At 46.1% G+C, this 24,483-nt stretch overlaps 1 protein-coding gene across 1 annotated transcript in view; it reads right to left on the minus strand.

Moving 5' to 3' along the window:
• The window catches only part of LOC118389593 (synapsin-1-like), a gene marked incomplete at its 5' end in the record, with an annotated part of 57,948 nt that extends 37,640 nt beyond the window's left edge, over positions 1–20,308 (minus strand). The window contains 4 exons of the mRNA XM_052510269.1: positions 202–304; positions 3,499–3,573; positions 12,109–12,251; positions 20,140–20,308. Of these exons, the coding sequence (XP_052366229.1) occupies positions 202–304; positions 3,499–3,573; positions 12,109–12,251; positions 20,140–20,308 (490 nt within the window). The remainder of the gene's footprint in view (positions 1–201; positions 305–3,498; positions 3,574–12,108; positions 12,252–20,139) is intronic.
• Between the last annotated feature and the right edge of the window lie 4,175 nt (positions 20,309–24,483).

Genomic DNA, 24,483 nt, shown 5'->3' on the forward strand with positions numbered 1-24,483 from the left:
CAGACCTACTGTCAGCCCTACTGTCAGCCTGATACCAAACCTACTTAGACGGAAAAACACTTTAAACAATTACATACAAGCTAAAATTAACTACATAACTCTTCATTGCTCTACTGAACACCACCACAGACAAATAGAATGTGTAACATATCAGGTAATTGATGGGATCTTAATGACAATATTATAGAGATCAGAGCATACCTCAGTAATGTAGTCCTTCCCATCCTTTCCACAGATGGCTTTGACTGCACAGATCTCAAGACCTCCAAAGATCTCTGAGCAGATGTCCACCCACTGCTTGTACCTGTCAGGAGAGACGGGGTTAGCCCACAGAGCTAAAGTCAACCACAGCTTGTTCCCGAGAGAGAAAGGGTTAGCCCACAGAGTTAAAGACAACCACAGCTTGTTCCCGAGAGAGACAGGTTTAGCCCACAGAGCTAAAGACAACCACAGCTTGTTCCTGAGAGAGACAGGGTTAGCCCACAGAGCTAAAGACAACCACAGCTTGTTCCTGAGAGAGACAGGGTTAGCCCACAGAATTAAAGACAACCACAGCTTGTTCCTGAGAGAGACAGGGTTAGCCCACAGAGCTAAAGACAACCACAGCTTGTTCCCGAGAGAGACAGGGTTAGCCCACAGAGCTAAAGACAACCACAGCTTGTTCCCGAGAGAGACAGGGTTAGCCCACAGAGCAAAAGTCAACCACAGCTTGTTCCCGAGAGAGACAGGGTTAGCCCACAGAGTTAAAGACAACCACAGCTTGTTCCTGAGAGAGACAGGGTTAGCCCACAGAGCTAAAGTCAACCTCCAGCTTGCACAGCTTGTTCCCGAGAGAGACAGGGTTAGCCCACAGAGTTAAAGTCAACCACAGCTTGTTCCTGAGAGAGACAGGGTTAGCCCACAGAGCTAAAGACAACCACAGCTTGTTCCCGAGAGAGACAGGGTTAGCCCACAGAGCTAAAGACAACCACAGCTTGTTCCCGAGAGAGACAGGGTTAGCCCACAGAGCTAAAGACAACCACAGCTTGTTCCTGACAGAAGAGAGACATCACAATGTCAGTGTAACCATCCAGGATTTGAGGGAAATGCAAATCTCTCTGTATTGGGAATCTTTAAAAGGAGTAGAGTGGTGTTGCTAGCATTGTCTATAATTGACTTGTTCAGTGAATAGTAGAGTTGATAAAACCGTAACCCCTACATATACCTATAACCCTAACCCCTACCATTAACTCTAGCCTCTCCCTATAACCCCAACCCCTCCCTATAACCCTAATCCCTCCCAATAACCATAACCCCTCACTATAACCCTGACCCCTACATATAACCCTAACCCCTACATATAACCCGAACCCCTCCCTGTAACCCTAATCCCTCCCAATAACCATAACACCTCACTATAACCCTGACCCCTACATATAACCGTAACCCCTCCCCATAACCCTGACCCTGACCCCTACCATGAACCCTAACCCCTCCCTATGACCCTAACCCTCCCTATAACCCTAACATTACCTATAACCATAACCCCTACCTATAACCCTAACCCCTACCTATAACCATAACCCTTACCTATAACCCTAACACTTACCTATAACCCTAACCCCTACCTATAACCCTAACCCCTATCTATAACCCTAACGCCTCCCTATAACCCTAACCCCTCCCTATAACCCTAACCCTCCCTATAACCATAACCCCTACCTATAACCATAACCCCTACCTATAACCCTAACCCCCCCATAACCATAACCCCTACCTATAACCATAACCATAACCCCTACCTATAACCCTAACACTACCTATAACCCTAACACCTACCTATAACCCTAACCCCTACCTATAACCTAATCCCTCCCTGTAACCTAATCCCTCCCTATAACCATAACCCCTCACTATAACCCTGACCCCTACATATAACCATAACCCCTATCTATAACCCTAATCCCTACCATGAACCCAAACCCCTCCCTATAACCCCAACACTAGCTATAACACTAACCCCTACCTTTAACCATAACCATAACCCCTACCTACAACCCTAACACTACCTATAACCCTAACCCCTACCTATAACCCTAACCCCTACCTATAACCCTAACCCCTACCTATAACCCTTATCCCTACCTATAACCCTTATCCCTACCTACAACCCTAAAGCTAACCCCTACCATGAACCCTAACCCCTCCCTATAACCCTAACACTACCTATAACCCTAACCCCTACCTATAACCATAACCCCTACCTATAACCATAACCCCTACCTACAACCCTAATCCTAACCCCTACCATGAACCCTAACCCTAACCTCTACCTATAACCCTAACCCCTACCTATAACCATAAACCCTACCTATAACCCTAACCCCTCCCTAGAACCCTAACACTACCTATAACCCTAACCCCTACCTACAACCCTAACCCTAACCCCTACCTGTAACCCTAACCCTACCAAAACCATAACACCTACATATAACCCTAACCCCTACCTATAACCATAACCCCTCCCTATAACCATAACCCCTCCCTATAACCCTAACCCCTCCCTATAACCATAACCCCTCCCTATAACCATAACCCCTCCCTATAACCCTAACCCCTACCTATAACCCCAACAACTCCCTATAACCCTAACCCCTCCCTAGAACCCTAACACTACCTATAACCCTAACCCCTACCTACAATCCTAACCCTACCAAAACCATAACACCTACATATAACCCTAACCCCTACCTATTACCCTAACCCCTCCCTATAACTCTAACCCCTCCCTATAACCCCAACAGCTCCCTATAACCCTAACTCCTCCCCATAACCATAACCCCTCCATATAACCCTAACCCCTACCCTTTCCTATAACCCTAACCCCTCCCTATAACCAACTGTAACCCAGACCAATAACCCTAACCCCTACCTATAACTCTATCCCCTACCTATAACCCTAACCCCATGCTGTAACCCTAACCCCTACCTATAACCCTTAACCCTACATACCTATATCCCTAACCCTTACCTATAACCCTAACCCCTACCATTAACCTAACCACTACTTATAACCCCTACATATAACCCTAACCCTTACCTATAACCCTAACCCTAACCCCTACCTATAACCCTTAACCCTACATACATATAAACCAAACCGCTACCTATAACCCCTACATATAACCCTAACCTATTACCCTAACCTCTCCCTATAACCCTAAAACATATCTATAAACCTAAACCTAAACCTTACCTATAACCCTAACCCCTACCATTAAGCCTAACCCCTTCATATAATACTAACTCCTCTCTATAACCCTAACTCATGAATATAAACCTAAACCTAAACCTAACCCTTACCTATAACCCTAACCCTAACCACTACCATTAACCCTCTACAATGTAGAAAATAGTACAAATAATGAGAAGGTGAATGAGTAGTTGTTAAACCTAACCCCTACCTATAACCCTAACCCCTACCTTGCTTGTAATATTAGTCAGACCGATGCGACTCACTTGTCCGTCATGGCCACCTGTTCCAGCATGGCTGATCCTGTGTTGCTCTTCCAGTTCCCAGAGATGGATGTCCGCCTGGGGGAGAAAAATTAACAGACATGGTGAACACACACACACACCTACACCTATTCAGGACCTCGATACCAGTCCATGTGGGGTCATGTGGGGTCAAACAACATCAGGAGGGCTAGCTCGGAACTTCTGAAAATTGATTTTAAAGAACTGATTCTAGCGCTGAAAGATTCCAAAAAGCAGCCAATAATTTCAGGTCCAGTACCATCGTTGGGCTGCGGGTGTGAACGATAACTTTGACACCTTCTGGAAACAGAAGATACTCTACAGGATTGACGGAGTCAATCCAAATCATCTTGTCTCCTGGACTCTGTCCACGCATTTCAAGGCTGCGTTGAGACAATTACTTACCAATGACCCAAAACCAACTCAGTTAATCCCTACCATTGTGTTGCTGAGTTGTCATAATGCTGCATCACATGTACATTATCCTTGGGGCATTGGCTAACACATTGTAAGTAACTTAATGTACAGTGCCTTGCAAAAGTATTTGGCCCCCTTGAACTTTGCAACCTTTTGCCACATTTCAGGCTTCAAACATAAAGATAGAAAACTGTATTTTTTGTGAAGAATCAACAACAAGTGGGACACAATCATGAAGTGGAACGACATTTATTGGATATTTCAAAGTTTTTTAACAAATCAAAAACTGAAAAATTGGGCGTGCAAAATTATTCAGCCCCTTTACTTTCAGTGCAGCAAACTCTCTCCAGAAGTTCAGTGAGGATCTCTGAATGATCCAATGTTGACCTAAATGACTAATGATGATAAATACAATCCACCTGTGTGTAATCAAGTCTCCGTATAAATGCACCTGCACTGTGATAGTCTCAGAGGTCCGTTAAAAGCGCAGAGAGCATCATGAAGAACAAGGAACACACCAGGCAGGTCCGAGATACTGTTGTGAAGAAGTTTAAAGCCGGATTTGGATACAAAAAGATTTCCCAAGCTTTAAACATCCCAAGGAGCACTGTGCAAGCGATAATATTGAAATGGAAGGAGTATCAGACCACTGCAAATCTACCAAGACCTGGCCGTCCCTCTAAACTTTCAGCTCATACAAGGAGAAGACTGATCAGAGATGCAGCCAAGAGGCAGTGGTCTGGGACACTCTGTCCATAGGACAACAATCAGTCGTATATTGCACAAATCTGGCCTTTATGGAAGAGTGGCAAGAAGAAAGCCATTTCTTAAAGATATCCATAAAAAGTGTTGTTTAAAGTTTGCCACAAGCCACCTGGGAAACACACCAAACATGTGGAAGAAGGTGCTCTGGTCAGATGAAACCAAAATTGAACTTTTTGGCAACAATGCAAAACGTTATGTTTGGCGTAAAAGCAACACAGCTCATCACCCTGAACACACCATCCCCACTGTCAAACATGGTGGTGGCAGCATCATGGTTTGGGCCTGCTTTTCTTCAGCAGGGACAGGGAAGATGGTTAAAATTGATGGGAAGATGGATGGAGCCAAATACAGGACCATTCTGGAAGAAAACCTGATGGAGTCTGCAAAAAACCTGAGACTGGGACGGAGATTTGTCTTCCAACATGACAATGATCCAAAACATAAAGCAAAATCTACAATGGAATGGTTCAAAAATAAACATATCCAGGTGTTAGAATGGCCAAGTCAAAGTCCAGACCTGAATCCAATCGAGAATCTGTGGAAAGAACTGAAAACTGCTGTTCACAAATGCTCTCCATCCAACCTCACTGAGCTCGAGCTGTTTTGCAAGGAGGAATGGGAAAAAATTTCAGTCTCTAGATGTGCAAAACTGATAGAGACATACCCCAAGTGACTTACAGCTGTAATCGCAGCAAAAGGTGGCGCTACAAAGTATCAACTTAAAAGGGGGCTGAATAATTTGGCACGCCCAATTATTCCGTTTTTGATTTGTTAAAAAAGTTTGAAATGTCCAATAAATGTCGTTCCACTTTATGATTGTGTCCCACTTGTTGTTGATTCTTCACAAAAAAATACAGTTTTCTATCTTTATGCTTGAAGTCAACCAGCATTTTTTTGTCTCAGCTCATGCTTTTCCCCAGTCTCTTTTTTTCTCAACCTCCTGGTTTCGACCCTTGCCTGTCCTGTCTCTGAGCCCTCCTGCCTGCCCGCTCTGCCTGCCCCTGAGCCTTCCTGCTGCCCTGTACCTTTGCCCCACCTCTGGATTACCAACCTCTGCCTGACCTGACCCTGAGCCTGCTGTCCTGTACCTTTGTCCCTGTTGCTGTAATAAACATTGTTACTTGACATAATCTGGGTCTTACCTTCAAACCGGCCATGACTGACCCAGCAGACCCGGGCCAGCTGCACGACGCCATCTCCTCCCGAGGAACTTCTTCGTGGCCTTATGGTGTGGTCCAAATGTTGGCTGAACGCAATGACCAGCCCCTCAGTAACCCAGCTGCTAGCAGCGTCATCTCATCGGTCACTCCACCTTCTCGGGAGTCCCTCTTACCCCCCCGGGAACGCTTCAATGTCGGGCATTTCTAGCTCAGTGTGCCATCATTTTTGAGCTTCAGCCCTCCTCCTTCACCTCAGATCACTCCAAGATAGCCTATCTCATCACGCTGATGTCCGGGAGGGCTCTCACCTGGGCTACTGCTGTATAGGAAAAACAGCCGCCCATATGCATTAGTCTGGAGGGTTCGTGGGAGAGGTGAAGACATTTGTTTAGCCCCGTTTTCCGGAAGAGAAGTTGCCTGGAAGCTAATCCAGCTTCGGCAGGACTCCTGTAGTGTGGCCGACTATGCGGTGGAATTACGCACATTGGCAGCGGAGAGTGCATGGAACCAGGAAGCATTGTTCGGTATGTTCCTGCACAGCGTCTCGGAGGAGATCAAGGACGTGCTTGCGCTCGGGAGTTACCCACAGACCTCGATTCCCTCATGGTTTTGACCATCTGAATTGATGGGCGACTACAGGAATGACGAAGGGAGAGGAAATTCGACTTTGCTCACAAGCTCAGGGATTCAACCTTGCCTCTGAGTCATCCCGGAGGTTCCCGATGATCCCGTTGCCGAGAGAACCAGAGGCTTCCCGACCTTCCCCGAGAGTCGCCGAAGACAGCTGAGTCACCGCTTCCCGAGCCCATGCAACTAGATAGAGCTGGGCTAAAACCAGCGGAATGGCAATACAGGATCAACACAACACTCTTGTCCTTTAAAAAGATCAGGCTCTCTGGTAGGAGTGAGTTCTCTGGTGGGCCATAGGGAGAACTTTCCTGCTTCCCTTGCTCACACCCCTGTTCATGCCATTCTGCTGTGGGGAAACCAGCCTAAATCTCTCCGGGGCCGGGGGCCGATGACTCTGGGGTCAATGAGAGTTATTTTGGACGCTACCCTGGCTCCTGAGCTGAACGTCCTCACTCAGCCCCTCTCCACTCCCATGGATGTTAGAGCGTTGGACGGGCTCTCTATAGGCCGTGTCACTCATTTTACCACTCCCATCAACCTACGGGTGTCAGGGAATCACAGCGAGACTATTCAATTACTGCTCATCAAGTCTCCTCAGATTCCCAAGGATTGGGATTCTCTTGGCTCCAACGACACAATCCCCTCATTAACTGGTCTACTGGTGCAACCTGCCATGGGATGTCTTTCAGGGGGCTTGGAAGGTGCCCCAGACCGCTCCGCAATTCCCGCGGAGTACCAGGACCTTCGGGAGGTGTTCAACAAGACTTGGGCCACTTTGCTTCCGCTGCACCGACCATATGACTGCAGGATTAACCTTCTCCCGAGCACCACTCCGTCTCGGTGACGACTGTACTCACTGTCGGGACAAGAGACCGAGGTAATGGACACCTACAATGGGGACTCCCAAGCTGCAGGCTTTATACATCCCTCGTACTCTCCAGTGCAGGGTTCTTCTTTGTGGAGAAGACGGACAAGACCCTACACACGTGCAGCGACTACTGGGACTCAATGACATAACGGTGAAGAACTGCTATCCGCTACCACTCATCTCCTTGGCCTTCGAGCCACTCCAGGGGGAGCGCCTGTCATCAACATTGATGACATCCTCGTCTTCTCCCGCTCCCCCCAAGAACATGCACTCTACGTCCAACAGGTTCTTCAACGCCTCCTGGAAAACTAGCTGTTTGTTAAGCCAGAGAAGAGCAAGTTCCATCGCTCCACCATCCCTTTTCTGGGGTACATCATCTCCGCTGGAAGTGTCCAGATGGATCCCGGGAAGGTGAGAGTGGTGGGGGATTGGCTCCAGCCTTCAAAAAGGGTGCAGCTGCAATGTTTCCTGGGGTTCGCCAACTTCTATCTCCTCTTCACCCTGGGTTACTGCACCCTTGCTTCCCCCCTGTCAGCACTCACCTCTCCCAAGGTTGCATTCACGTGGTCCCATGCTGCTGACTGGGCGTCCCAGGACCTCAAACATTGCTTCACAACTGTTCCCATCCTGGTTCATCCTGACCCTTCCTATCAGTTTGTGGTGGAGGCCTATGCATCTAATGTAGGAGTGGGGGAAGTCCTGTCCCAGAGTTCTGCCCTGGACCTGAAGCTACATCCCTGCGCCTTCTTCTCCAATCATCTCAAAGCCACGGAGAAAAACTACGATGTGGGAAATTGTGAGCTCCTCGCAGTGAAGATGGCGTTGGAGGAACGGAGGCACTGGCTGGAAGGTGCGGAACACATGTTCATCGTATTGACTGACCACAAAAATCTGGAGTTTTTCCACACTGCCAAATGCCTCAACTCCAGGCACCCCCCTTTTGACCTCCTCCTTTTCCGCAGCACCAGTGATCCGGGTCAACAGCATCAATGTAACAGTATAGCTTCCACCCCTCTCCTCACCCCAACCTGGGCTTGAACCAGGGACCCTCTGCACACATAGACAACTGACACCCGAAAAGCATTGTTACCCATCGGCCACAAAAGCCACGGCACTTGCAGAGCAAGGGGAACCAAGGTCTCAGAGCGAGTGACGTCACCGATTGAAACTAGCCATTTCACATCAGTTACACAAGTATAGTAGCTGATCGTGGACTACAGGAAAAGGAGGGCCGAACATGCCCCTATTCACATCGACGGGGCTGTATTGGAGCAGGTCGAGAGTTTGAAGTTCCTTGGTGTCCACACCACCAACAAACTGTCATGGTCAAAACACACCAAGATTGTTGTGAAAAGGGCACAACAACACCTTTCCCCATCAGGAGACTGAAAATATTTGGCATGCGTCCCCAGACCCTCAAAAATGTCTATAGCTGCACCACCGAGAGCATCCTACCCGGTTGCATCATCTCCTGGTATGGCAACTGCACGGCATCTGACCGTAAGGTGCTACAGAGGGTAGTACGTACGGCCAGTAAAACCAACAACGGAGAGACAGCCTATAGGGAGGTGGTCAGAGACCTGGCCGTGTGGTGCCAGGACAACAACCTCTCCCTCAACGTGATCAAGACAAAGGAGATGACTGTGGACTACAGGAAAAGGAGGACCGAGTATGCCCCCATTCTCATCGACGGGGTTGCAGTGAAGCAGGTTGAGAGCTTCAAGTTCCTTGGTGTCCACATTACCAGCAAACTATAATGGTCCAAACACACTAAGACAATTGTGAAGAGGGCACGACAAAGCTGATTCCCCTCAGGAGTCTAAAAAGATTTGGCATGGGTCCTCAGATCCTCAAAAGGTTCTACAATTGCACCGTCGAGAGCATTCCGACTGGTTGCATCCCTGCCTGGTATGGCTCGGCCTCTGACCGCAAGGCCAAGCTTCCTGCCATCTAGGACCTACATAACAGGCGGTGTCAGAGGAAGGCCCTAAAATGGTCAAAGACTCCAGCCACCCTAGTCATAGACTGTTCTCTTTGCTACAGCATGGCATGTGGTCCCGGAGCGCCAAGTCTAGGACAAAAAGGCTTCTTAACAGCTTCTACCCCTAAGCAACAAGACTCCTGAACAGCTAATCAAAAGGATACCCAGACCCCTCTTTTACACTGCTGCTACTCTCTGTTTATTATCTATACATAGTCACTTTAACTGTACCCACATGTACATATTACCTCAATTAGCTCGACTAATCGGTGCCCACGCACATTGACTCTGTATCGCTACTCCCTGTATATAGCCTCGTTATTGTTATTTTACTGCTACTGTTAAATGATTTGTTAGTAATATTTTGTTGGTTATGCATTTCACTGTAAGGTTTACACCTGTTGTATTCGGCGCATGTGACAAATACAATTTGATTTGATTTGTTCACTGGGGCCAAGCTACTTGGAAGAGGGAGAGTCTTGATGGTTCCAAACTTCTTCCATTTAAAAATGGAGGTTCTTGGGGACCTTCAATGCTGCAAAAGAATTGGTACAATTCCCAAGATCTGTGCCTTGACACAATCCTGTCTCAGAGCTCTACGGACAATTCCTTCAACCTCATGGCTTGTGCTGACATGCACTGTCAACTGTGGGACCGTATATAGACAGGTGTGTGCCTTTCCAAATCATGTCCAATCAATAGAATTTACCACAGGTGGACTCCAATCAATTTGTAGAAACATTTTGTGTTACAGCCTGAATTTAAAATTGATTAAATTGAGATACACAATACCCCATAATGTCACTTTATTCCTCATTATATGTGCATATCTACCTCAATTACCTCGTACCTCTGCACATCACTCGGTACTGGTACCCCATGTATATAGCCAAGCAGTGGTGGAAAAAGTACCCAACTGTCATACTTAATACTCACCTTACTATTGTAAAGTGGCTGTTCCACTGGATGTCATAAGGTGAATGCACCAATTTGTAAGTCGCTCTGGATAAGAGCGTCTGCTAAATGACTTAAATGTAATGTAAATGTTAATATAAAATGACTCAAGTAAAAGTGAAAGTCGCCCAGTACAATCCTACTTGAGTAAAAATCTAAAAGTATTTGTCACGACTTCCGCCGAAGTTGGCTCCCCTGCCTGTTCGGGCGGTGCTCGTCACCATCCTACTAGCCGCTACCGATCCCTTTTTCGTTTGTCTGTTGGTTTTGTCTAATTAGTTTCACCTGTGTGTATTTTAGTTTAGTTAGCGTCCTTATTTTATATAGTAGGTTGTCCCACCCTTGTTTTGTGCGGGATTGTTTTTTGTTACTCTGTCGTATGGTGGTTTTCATATGTTTATTCTCCGGACTATTTTGATATATATATGCCATTTAGCAGACGCTTTTATCCAAAGCGACTTACAGTCATGTGTGCATACATTCTATGTATGGGTGGTCCTGGGGATCGAACCCACTACCCTGGCGTTACAAGCGCCATGCTCTACCAACTGAGCTACAGAAGGACCATTTGATCCTGTGTTTGGGCTGGTCTATTGTATGCACCCTGTATGCTGGCGTGACCGTTTTGTTTGCCAGAGAATAAATTTACGATATACTGAACCCTGCTCTCTGCGCCTGATTCCAACCCACCACTCCTAGTATCCCGTGACAGTATTTGGTTTTAAATATACTTAAGTATCAAAAGTAAATGTAATTGATAAAATATACTTACGTTTCAAAAGTAGAATTAAAAGTAATTTCAATTTCCTTATACAGTATTAAGCAAACCATAGAGCACCATTTTCTTGTTTTTTAAATTTACGGATTGCCAGGGGCACGTTCCAACACTCAGACATCATTTACAAATGAAGCATGTGTTTAGTGAGCTGCCAGATCAGAGGCAAGGGATTACCAGGGATATTCTCTTGATAAGTGTGTGAATTTGACAATTTTCCTGTCCTGCTAGACATTCCAAATATAATGAGTACTTTTTGGTGTCAGGGAAAATGTATGGAGTAAAATGTACATCATTTTTACAGTACAGATACACCAAAAACTACTTAAGTAGTTCTTAAGTACAAGTATTTTTCCTTAAGTACTTTATACCACTGTAGCAAAGTTATCGTTGCTCATTGTGAGTCTATAATTACTTTTAAAATACTTATATCATGTTTTACTTTTCTATTATTTCTCTTCATTTTCTCTCCGCATTGTTGGGAAGGGCCCCTCAGGAAGCATTTCACTGTTACACCTGTTGTTTACTCTCTCTCTGCATTGTTGGGAAGGGCCCCTCAGGAAGCATTTCACTGTTACACCTGTTGTTTACTCTCTCTCTGCATTGTTGGGAAGGGCCCTTCAGGAAGCATTTCACTGTTACACCTGTTGTTTACTCTCTCTCTGCATTGTTGGGAAGGGCCCTTCAGGAAGCATTTCACTGTTACACCTGTTGTTTACTCTCTCTCTGCATTGTTGGGAAGGGCCCCTCAGGAAGCATTTCACTGTTACACCTGTTGTTTACTCTCTCTCTGCATTGTTGGGAAGGGCCCATCAGGAAGCATTTCACTGTTACACCTGTTGTTTACTCTCTCTCTGCATTGTTGGGAAGGGCCTTTAAGTAAGCATTTCACTGTTACACCTGTTGTTTACTCTCTCTCTCTGCATTGTTGGGAAGGGGCCCTCAGGAAGGGCCCCTCAACAAACTCAGGAACCTGTTGTTTACGACGCATTTGACAAATAAAATGCTATACACACACCTACATACAAGGAAAGGTACTTACATGTAAGCCTTATAATCGCTGCCAATCCGCTGGACCCTGATGTTGTACTTGGCATCTATGAAGGGTTCTGTGGTGGTGTAAGTCTGAGTGATGGCTACCACACTGGCTATGTCATGGAAGTCACTCAGATTATCCACCTTTACCTGGATACACAGACAGCATAACACAACACATTACATCTAACCCTCACACAACTAACCCTAACAATAACACACACTCAGGTTATCCACCTTTACCTGGATACACAGACAGCATAACACAACACATTACATCTAACCCTCACACAACTAACCCTAACAATAACACACACTCAGGTTATCCACCTTTACCTGGATACACAGACAGCATAACACAACACATTACATCTAACCCTCACACAACTAACCCTAACAATAACACACACTCAGGTTATCCACCTTTACCTGGATACACAGACAGCATAACACAACACATTACATCTAACCCTCACACAACTAACCCTAACAATAACACACACTCAGGTTATCCACCTTTACCTGGATACACAGACAGCATAACACAACATCATCATTACAGGCTGCAGATATAGCTGAATATAGCTGACAGATTCCTGTCTCAGCCTCCAGTATTTATGCTGCAGTAGTTTATGTGTCGGGGGGCTAGGGTCAGTTTGTTATATCTGGAGTACTTCTCCTGTCCTATTCGGTGTCCTGTGTGAATCTAAGTGTGCGTTCTCTAATTCTCTCCTTCTTTCCTTCTCTCTCTCGGAGGACCTGAGCCCTAGGACCATGCCCCAGGACTACCTGACATGATGACTCCTTGCTGTCCCCAGTCCACCTGGCCATGCTGCTGCTCCAGTTTCAACTGACCTGAGCCCTAGGACCATGCCCCAGGACTACCTGACATGATGACTCCTTGCTGTCCCCAGTCCACCTGGCCATGCTGCTGCTCCAGTTTCAACTGTTCTGCCTTACTATTATTCGACCATGCTGGTCATTTATGAACATTTGAACATCTTGGCCATGTTCTGTTATAATCTCCACCCGGCACAGCCAGAAGAGAACTGGCCACCCCACATAGCCTGGTTCCTCTCTAGGTTTCTTCCTAGGTTTGGGCCTTTCTAGGGAGTTTTTCCTAGCCACCGTGCTTCTACACCTGCATTGCTTGCTGTTTGGGGTTTTAGGCTGGGTTTCTGTACAGCACTTTGAGATATCAGCTGATGTACGAAGGGCTATATAAATAAATTTGATTTGATTTGAATACACAGTAGATTACAGATATAACTGAATACACAGTAGATTACAGATATAGCTGACTACACAGTAGATTACAGATATAGCTGAATACACAGTAGATTACAGATATAACTGAATACACAGTAGATTACAGATATAGCTGAATACACAGTAGATTACAGATATAGCTGAATACACAGTAGATTACAGATATAGCTGAATACGCAGTAGATTACAGATATAACTGAATACACAGTAGATTACAGATATAACTGAATACACAGTAGATTACAGATATAACTGAATACACAGTAGATTACAGATATAACTGAAAACACAGTAGATTACAGATATAGCTGAATACACAGTAGATTACAGATATAACTGAATACACAGTAGATTACAGATATAGCTGAATACACAGTAGATTACAGATATAGCTGAATACACAGTAGATTACAGACATAACTGAATACACAGTAGATTACAGATATAACTGAATACACAGTAGATTACAGATATATACAGATATATTACAGATATTTGATTTGTTTGATCGTAGCTAGCTACATAGCTAGTTACATAGCCGTCTTTGTTTCAAAAATAATTGTGTAGTCTAGAGCGATTTCCTAGGTTAGCTAGCCAGCTATTGTCGTTCTTTTAATGCAACGTAACGTAAACAACACTGCTAGCTAGCCAGCTAGCCCCCGAATAGTAGCACTGTAGAAACTATTACACTCAACGGAACGACTTGATTAGTGTAGTGTCAACAACGCAGCTACTGCCAGCTAGCCTACTTCAGCAGTACTGTATCATTTTAATCATTTTAGTCAATAAGATTCTTGCTATGTAAGCTTAACTTTCTGAACATTCGAGACGTGTAGTCCACTTGTCATTCCAATCTCCTTGCATTAGCGTAGCCTTTTCTGTAGCCTGTCAACTATGTGTCTGTCTATCCCTGTTCTCTCCTCTCTGCACAGATCATACAAACGCTCCACACCGCGTGGCCGCGCCACCCTAATCTGGTGGTCCCAGCGCGTACGACCCACGTGGAGTTCCAGGTCTCCGGTAGCCTCTGGAACTGCCGATCTGCGGCCAACAAGGCAGAGTTCATCTCAGCCTATGCCTCCCTCCAGTCCCTCGACTTCTTGGCACTGACGGAAACATGGATCACCACAGATAACACTGCTACTCCTACTGCTCTCTCCTCGTCCACCCACGTGTTCTCGCACACCCGAGAGCTTCTGGTCAGCGGGGTGGTGGCACCGGGATCCTCATCTCTCCCAAGTGGTCTTTCTCTCTTTCTCCCTTACCCATCTGTCTATCGCCTCCTTTGAATTCCATGCTGTCACAGTTACCAGCCCTTTCAAGCTTAACATCCTTATCATTTATCGCCCTCCAGGTTCCCTTGGAGAGTTCATCAATGAGCTTGATGCCTTGATAAGCTCCTTTCCTGAGGACGGCTCACCTCTCACAGTTCTGGGCGACTTTAACCTCCCCACGTCTACCTTTGACTCATTCCTCTCTGCCTCCTTCTTTCCACTCCTCTCCTCTTTTGACCTCACCCTCTCACCTTCCCCCTACTCACAAGGCAGGCAATACGCTTGACCTCATCTTTACTAGATGCTGCTCTTCTACTAACCTCATTGCAACTCCCCTCCAAGTCTCCGACCACTACCTTGTATCCTTTTCCCTCTCGCTCTCATCCAACACTTCCCACACTGCCCCTACTCGGATGGTATCGCGCCGTCCCAACCTTCGCTCTCTCTCCCCCGCTACTCTCTCCTCTTCCATCCTATCATCTCTTCCCTCTGCTCAAACTTTCTCCAACCTATCTCCTGATTCTGCCTCCTCAACCCTCCTCTCCTCCCTTTCTGCATCCTTTGACTCTCTATGTCCCCTATCCTCCAGGCCGGCTCGGTCCTCCCCTCCCGCTCCGTGGCTCGACGACTCATTGAGAGCTCACAGAACAGGGCTCCGGGCAGCCGAGCGGAAATGGAGGAAAACTCGCCTCCCTGCAGACCTGGCATCCTTTCACTCCCTCCTCTCTACATTTTCCTCCTCTGTCTCTGCTGCTAAAGCCACTTTCTACCATTCTAAATTCCAAGCATCTGCCTCTAACCCTAGGAAGCTCTTTGCCACCTTCTCCTCCCTCCTGAATCCTCCCCCCTCCTCCTCCCTCTCTGCAGATGACTTCGTCAACCATTTTGAAAAGAAGGTCGACGACATCCGATCCTCGTTTGCTAAGTCAAACGACACCGCTGGTTCTGCTCACACTGCCCTACCCTATGCTCTGACCTCTCTCTCCCTCTCTCTCCAGATGAAATCTCGCGTCTTGTGACAGCCGGCCGCCCAACAACCTGCCCGCTTGACCCTATCCCCTCCTCTCTTCTCCAGACCATTTCCGGAGACCTTCTCCCTTACCTCACCTCGCTCATCAACTCATCCCTGACCGCTGGGTACGTCCCTCCCGTCTTCAAGAGAGCGAGAGTTGCACCCCTTCTGAAAAAACCTACACTCGATCCCTCCGATGTCAACAACTACAGACCAGTATCCCTTCTCTCTTTTCTCTCCAAAACTCTTGAGCGTGCCGTCCTTGGCCAGCTCTACCGCTATCTCTCTCAGAATGACCTTCTTGATCCAAATCAGTCAGGTTTCAAGACTAGTCATTCAACTGAGACTGCTCTTCTCTGTATCACGGAGGCGCTCCGCACTGCTAAAGCTAACTCTCTCTCCTCTGCTCTCATCCTTCTAGACCTATCGGCTGCCTTCGATACTGTGAACCATCAGATCCTCCTCTCCACCCTCTCCGAGTTGGGCATCTCCGGCGCGGCCCACGCTTGGATTGCGTCCTACCTGACAGGTCGCTCCTACCAGGTGGCGTGGCGAGAATCTGTCTCCTCACCACGCGCTCTCACCACTGGTGTCCCCCAGGGCTCTGTTCTAGGCCCTCTCTTATTCTCGCTATACACCAAGTCACTTGGCTCTGTCATAACCTCACATGGTCTCTCCTATCATTGCTATGCAGACGACACACAATTAATCTTCTCCTTTCCCCCTTCTGATGACCAGGTGGCGAATCGCATCTCTGCATGTCTGGCAGACATATCAGTGTGGATGACGGATCACCACCTCAAGCTGAACCTCAGCAAGACGGAGCTCCTCTTCCTCCCGGGGAAGGACTGCCCGTTCCATGATCTCGCCATCACGGTTGACAACTCCATTGTGTCCTCCTCCCAGAGCGCTAAGAACCTTGGCGTGATCCTGGACAACACCCTGTCGTTCTCAACTAACATCAAGGCGGTGTCCCGTTCCTGTAGGTTCATGCTCTACAACATCCGCAGAGTACGACCCTGCCTCACACAGGAAGCGGCGCAGGTCCTAATCCAGGCACTTGTCATCTCCCGTCTTGATTACTGCAACTCGCTGTTGGCTGGGCTCCCTGCCTGTGCCATTAAACCCCTACAACTCATCCAGAACGCCGCAGCCCGTCTGGTGTTCAACCTTCCCAAGTTCTCTCACGTCACCCCGCTCCTCCGCTCTCTCCACTGGCTTCCAGTTGAAGCTCGCATCCGCTACAAGACCATGGTGCTTGCCTACGGAGCTGTGAGGGGAACGGCACCTCAGTACCTCCAGGCTCTGATCAGGCCCTACACCCAAACAAGGGCACTGCGTTCATCCACCTCTGGCCTGCTCGCCTCCCTACCACTGAGGAAGTACAGTTCCCGCTCAGCCCAGTCAAAACTGTTCGCTGCTCTGGCCCCCAATGGTGGAACAAACTCCCTCACGACGCCAGGACAGCGGAGTCAATCACCACCTTCCGGAGACACCTGAAACCCCACCTCTTCAAGGAATACCTAGGATAGGGTAAGTAATCCTTCTCACCCCCCCCCCCTAAAAAGATTTAGATGCACTATTGTAAGTGGCTGTTCCACTGGATGTCATAAGGTGTATGCACCAATTTGTAAGTCGCTCTGGATAAGAGCGTCTGCTAAATGACTTAAATGTAAATGTAATGTAAAGATATAACTGAATACACAGTAGATTACAGATATAGCTGATGTTACAGATACAGGTATCCTGTGTGTGTGTGTGTGTGTGTGTGTGTGTGTGTGTGTGTGTGTGTGTGTGTGTGTGTCCTGTGTTCTTTTCTCTCCTTCTCCCCTCACAGGTGAAAATCATCACTCCCCAATCAGTCACCAATCAATCATCAATCAGAAGACACACCTCTTCCTGTTTCCTACCCAATCACAGTTCCTTTCCCTTGGTTTAAAAACCCTGTCAGTTGTTTGCTCTAGAGCTCAATCTCTCTGTAAATGCCATATGTCTGTTGATCGCGCTGGTTCAGTATCTCCTACTATGTCGCTATCTCTTATGTATTGAGCTAGCTTTTGTTTGAGCACCTCCATATCACATTGTCCTCACCTGTGAGTATTGTTTTTGGTTATGGTGTTTGCTTGCTGGTGGGAAAAGGGGGAACCAAGACAAGCCGCCCATGGGCATACACTACCCGTAGGTTAACTTTGTTAAATACACTAGTTAGACCTGGGCGGACCACCCACTGTATTTTTGGTTGGTTAGTTAGCTGTTGTTGAAATAGGCGAGTCTAGTTTAGGGGTGCTTTTGGATGCATGTTTCTTTCCCTGAGTCCAGCTCAGCCCCTTTTCCTGCCCCCATTACCGTGTGTTTTCTAATAAACCCATGTGTTTGATGGTAATTTATTTGTCTGATTATTTTGTTCTCACTTTCTTTTCCACTATAATTTGCATGAGTTGTGTTACGGGTCTCGTTACCATCTCCCCTAGACTGTCGGGCCAAAAGGGATTTGTAACAGCTGAATACACAGTAGATTACAGCTATAGCTGAATACATGGCAGATTACAGAAAGAAATCAATTAGATGATGAACATGTCAACATTTATGGAACGCAACATGTATGGTTCCAATTATAGTTTCTCCTATTACTGATTTGTCAATAAGTAATCATAGCTTTCACCTGATCAGTCTGTCATGGAAAGATCCGGTGTTCCTAATGTTCTGTGTAAACAGTGCATTCTGACAGTATTCAGACCCTTTGGCATTTTTCACATTTTGTTATGTTACAGCCTTATTCTAAAATTGCTGAGGATTTTTAAAAATATATTTAATCAATCTACACACAATACCCCATAACGACAAAGCAGAAACAGGTTTTGTGAGATTTTTACAAATGTATAAATAATTAGCTTATGTACATAAGCATTCAGACCCTTTGCTATGAGACTCGAAATTGAGCGAAGGTGCATCTTGTTTCCATTGATCATCCTTGCAATGTTTCTTCAACTTGATTGGAGTCCACCTGTGGTAAACTCAATTATTTGGAAAGGCACACATCTGTCTATATAAGGTCCCACAGTTGACAGTGCATGTCAGAGGAAAAATCAAGCCATGAGGTTGAAGGAATTGTCCGTAGAGCTCCGAGACAGGATTGAGACACAGATCTGGGGAAGGGTACCAAAACATTTCTGCAGCATTGACGGTCCCCAAGAACACAGTGGCCTCCATCATTCTTAAATGGAAGAAGTTTGAACCCACCAAGACTCTTCATAGAGAGGCCGCCTGGCCAAACTAAGCAATCAAGGGAGAAGGGCTTTGGTAAGGAAGAGCCCAAGAACCCGATGGTTGCTCTGACAGAGTTCCAGAGTTATTCTGTGGAGATATAAACTTCCAGAAGGACAACCATCTCTGCAGTACTCCACCAATCAGGCCTTTACGGTAGATTGGCAATACGGAAGCCCCTCAGTAAAAGGCACATGACAGCCCGCTTGGAGTTTGCCAAAAAAACAAGATTCTCTGGTCTGATGAAACCAAGATGAAACTCTTTGGCTTGAATGCCAAGTGTCACGTCCTGAGGAAACCTGGCACCAACCCTAAGATGAAGCATGGTGGTGGCAGCATCATGCTGTGGAGATGTTTTTCAGCGGTAGGGACTGGGAGACTGGTCAGGATTGAGCGAAAGATGAATGGAGCAAAGTACAGAGAGATCCTTGATGAACCTGCTCAGGACCGCAGACTGGGGTGAAGGTTCATCATTCAACAGGACAACGACCCTAAGCACACAGCAAGGACAACACAGGAGTGGCTTTGGGACAAGTCTCTGAATGTCCTCGAGGGGCCAGCTAGAGACCAGACTTGAACACGATCGAACATCTCTGGAGAGACCTGAAAATAGCTGTGCAGTGACGCTCCCTATCCAACCTGACAGAGCTTGAGAGGTTCTGCAGAGAAGAATGGGAGAAACTCTCCAAATACAGGCGTGCCAAGCTTGAAGTGTTATACCCAAGAAGACTCGAGGCTATGATCTTCATCAAAGTACTGAGTAAAGGGTCTGAATACTTATGTAAATGTGATATTTCATTTTTTTAGTTTTATAAATTTGTCCATTTCTAAAAAAACTATTTTTGCTTTGTCATTATGGGGTATTGTGTGTAGATTGATGAGGGGAAAAATAACTGTTTAATCCATTTTAGAATAAGGCTGTAATATAACAAAATGTGGAAAACGTCAAATGACATGTATTTAATTGTATGTGGACATTAAACCAGGGCTATTGGCGGCACGTAGCCTAGTGGTTAGTGTTGGACTGCCCACTGCACTGAGGCTAGGTAACACTGTCACCACCGATAAATCCATGATTATCGAAAACTTCAACAAGCATTTCTCAACGGCTGGCCATGCCTTCCGCCTGGCTACTCCAACCTCTGTATGTGGACATTATATATAAATGACATGTATTTAGACATGATATATACATGGCACATATGTATTAGTGCATTACCTTTCCCATTCCAGAGTGCGCGTGTCCTATCTTCACCACCACAGGGAAAGAGGGCATGGAGATCTGAAAGAGAAGATATGTTGGAATGATTGACTGGCTAAATGACTGGCTGGCTGAATGAATGAACAATTTATTTGCTGACTGACTAAATGACTGATTGGCTGACTGCCTGGATGACGGATTAGCTGACTGACTGAATGAATGACTGAATAACTGATTGGCTGACTGGCACACTGACTGAATGTTGCTCCAGGAGACACACCAGGGCTATTAGATATTTAACCATAGAGAGACACACCAGGGCTAGTAGATATTTAACCATAGAGAGACACACCAGGGCTAGTAGATATTTAACCATAGAGAGAAACACCAGGGCTAGTAGATATTTAACCATAGAGAGACACACCAGGGCTAGTAGATATTTAACTATAGAGAGACACACCAGGGCTAGTAGATATTTAACCATAGAGAGACACACCAGGGCCAGTAGATATTTAACTATAGAGAGACACACCAGGGCCAGTAGATATTTAACCATAGAGAGACACACACATGGGCTATTAGATATTTAACCATTGATATAAACACCAGGGCTAGTAGATATTTAACCACAGAGAGACACACCAGGGCTATTAGATATTTAACTATAGAGAGACACACCAGGGCTAGTAGATATTTAACTATAGAGAGACACACCAGGGCTAGTAGATATTTAACCATAGAGAGACACACCAGGGCTAGTAGATATTTAACTATAGAGAGACACACCAGGGCTAGTATATATTTAACCATAGAGAGACACACCAGGGCTAGTAGATATTTAACCATAGAGAGACACACCAGGGCTAGTAGATATTTAACCATAGAGAGACACACCAGGGCTAGTATATATTTAACCATAGAGACACACCAGGGCTAGTATATATTTAACCATTGATATAAACACCAGGGCTAGTATATATTTAACCATAGAGACACACCAGGGCTAGTATATATTTAACCATTGATATAAACACCAGGGCTAGTATATATTTAACCATAGAGAGACACACCAGGGCTAGTAGATATTTACCCATAGAGAGACACACCAGGGCTATTAGATATTTAACCATAGAGAGACACACCAGGGCTAGTAGATATTTAACCATAGAGAGACACACCAGGGCTAGTAGATATTTAACTATAGAGGCTAAACGCTGCTGTTGCCAAACAGTGTGAATGAGTCAACTCACAGGCTGGGGAGCAGGTATATGACAAAACAGGCTGGGGAGCAGGTATATGACAAAACAGGCTGGGGAGCAGGTATATGACAAAACAGGCTGGGGAGCAGGTATATGACAAAACAGGCTGGGGTATATGACAAAACAGGCTGGGGAGCAGGTATATGACAAAACAGGCTGGGGAGATGGCATTTGTGACAGAGTTAGAGTTAGTGCAATAAACAAGAGATATTGTATGCAAACAGAACCAAATGAAAGTAACATCTATCAATGTTTTGTTGTGTATCAGTGAGGATATGCTCATGATTAATAACCTGAGACAGGAGAGTAGGTGTGTTGCTGCCACCGCCGCACACACGCACCACACACACCACACAGAGACTCCACTCGTGTTCACAACATATTGAGGGCTCGTGTCCAGCATAATAATCAAGCAGTGAACCTCCATGATAGAAGATGAAATCTCCACTCAACTGTAACACTCCATTTCAGCACCACAGCTGAACTGCAAAGATCCAAACGTGTTCCAGACTGTAATCTAGGTCTCATTAAAACAAATCACACAGAGCCATCAGTCACCTCCTATGATTCAAAACAAGCTGCAGATCTCCTGGTCTACTTTCCCATTGTCAGAGTTGTTCTTCTACTTGTGTTTTTAACTGAGGCACAAACTGAGGTGATGACTGAATACACTCACTCACTGCTGCCTGGTAGGGGAGGAGTGGAGGGAGAAGAGGGGAGGAGTGGAGGGAGAATAGGGGAGGAGTGGAGGGAGAAGAGGGGAGGAGGGGAGGAGTGGAGGGAGAAGAGGGGAGGAGTGGAGGAGTGGAGGGAGAAGAGGGGAGGAGTGGAGGGAGGGAGGGAGGGAGAAGAGGGGAGGAGTGGAGGGAGGGAGGGAGGGAGGGGGAAGAGGGGAGGGAGGAGGGTGGAGGGAGGGAGGGAGGGAGAAGAGGGGAGGAGTGGAGGGAGGGAAGGAGAAGAGGGGAGGAGTGGAGGGAGGGAAGGAGAAGAGGGGAGGAGGAGGGAGGGAGAAGAGGGGAGGAGGAGGGAGGCGGTCCGAAGATGTAGGGTACATAAGAGGTTCCCAGTTTCACCCTCTAAGGATTCAGAGAGAGAGAGAGCGTGTGAAAGAGTGAGTCTGAAAAAGAGAGAGACAGAGATATAGGTGGTAGTAGCAGCAGATTCTGAACATAACAGTCAGTAGTAGTGAGGTTGTTTCTCTCGCAACCTCTCATCTCTCACACAGGACTGATAGATGAAATAGATTGATACTGTGTTGATCCTCCAGGGGAAATCCAGTCAGGACCAGAAACAGTGGGAGCTCTGTAGACAGCTTATGTAGACAGACAGCTGATCTCTATAGATTTCCAGGTTAGTCAGGTCAGTCTCTCTGAGATAGAATCTCTTCTAGAAGAGGGACCAGGGAAGTGAAAAAGAAGGCGCTGATCTGAAGAGAGGAGTCTTTCTGGTCAGTGAGAGAGAGAGAGAGAGAGAGATGGGCATCCCCCTGCCTGGTTGTGTGTCCCTGACCCCCCTGGTCTTGACCCTGACCCTCACCCTGCTGCTGGCCCTCAGACTGGACCACCTGGTGGAAGCATGCAGCTGCAACCCAGCCCACCCCCAGCAACACTTCTGCAGCGCTGAGATAGGTATGTTTATCCATGTAAAGGTCTGTTTACACCTTCATTTAGCCAGGTGTGTTGGTCTGGGTGGATGATACACATCCAGGGAGTGCAGGTGAAGACTGGATGGTGTTTTCAGTATCTAGACTACAGAGACAGAAAGGTTTGCTGTTTCCAGTATCTAGACTACAGAGACAGAATGGTTTGGTGTTTCCAGTATCTAGACTAATCTATGGTCTTTCTCTTTATTTTATTTGGCCTTTATTTAACTAGGTAAGTCAGTTAAGAACAAGTTTTATTTACAATGACAGCCTACCAAAAGGCAAAAGGCCTCCTGCGAGGATGGGGGCAAAACACACATCACGACAAGAGAGACACCACAACACTACATCAAGAGAGACACCACAACACTACATCAAGAGAGACAACACAACACTACATCAAGAGAGACAACACAACACTACATCAAGAGAGACAACACAACACTACATCAAGAGAGACAACACAACACTACATCAAGAGAGACAACACAACACTACATCAAGAGAGACAACACAACACTACATAAAGAGAGACAACACAACACTACATCAAGAGAGACAACACAACACTACATCAAGAGAGACAACACAACACTACATCAAGAGAGACAACACAACACTACATCAAGAGAGCCAACACAACACTACATCAAGAGAGACAACACAACACTACATCAAGAGAGACACCACAACACTACATCAAGAGAGACAACACAACACTACATCAAGAGAGACAACACAACACTACATCAAGAGAGACAACACAACACTACATCAAGAGAGACAACACAACACTACATCAAGAGAGACAACACAACACTACATCAAGAGAGACAACACAACACTACATCAAGAGAGACCTAAGACAACAACATAGCAAGGGAGCAACACATGACAACACAGCACGGTAGCAACACAATATTACAACAACATGGTAAAAACATTATTGGGCACAGACAACAGCAAAGGGCAAAAAGGTAGAGACAACAATACATCACACAAAGCATCCACAACTGTCAGTAAGACTGTCCATTATTGAGTCTTTCTCTGCTTTCCTTTGTTGAATAGCTGTGAGACAACACTACTAGCTACTACTATTATAATTATGAAAACTGTTGTGCATCATACATTTGGATTTAATTGGCTGATTGTTACAAGGAAAGCTAATCTAGTTCTTGTTATTGGTTTTGTTTGATACTACTAACAGCACAGGAACATCCTAATTGAATCTGATCAAATGGTTTTAGCTTAGAGGAAATGGCCACGTTCAAAAATATTTAGTAAGTGCACTCGTGTACTCTCACGTGTACTCTCATGTGCACTCTCACATGCACTCTCACATGCACTCTAAAACCCAATCAAAGTCAGATGGCCCACCTACAGCATCAAATTCCTCAGAAAACAATGGTCTCTCTTTCTGCCAAAGCCAACAGTTCAGTTTGACTCTGGGTCCCCTGAACC

The sequence above is a fragment of the Oncorhynchus keta genome, unplaced genomic scaffold, assembly GCF_023373465.1.
Source record: "Oncorhynchus keta strain PuntledgeMale-10-30-2019 unplaced genomic scaffold, Oket_V2 Un_contig_5523_pilon_pilon, whole genome shotgun sequence".
NCBI lineage: Eukaryota > Metazoa > Chordata > Actinopteri > Salmoniformes > Salmonidae > Oncorhynchus > Oncorhynchus keta.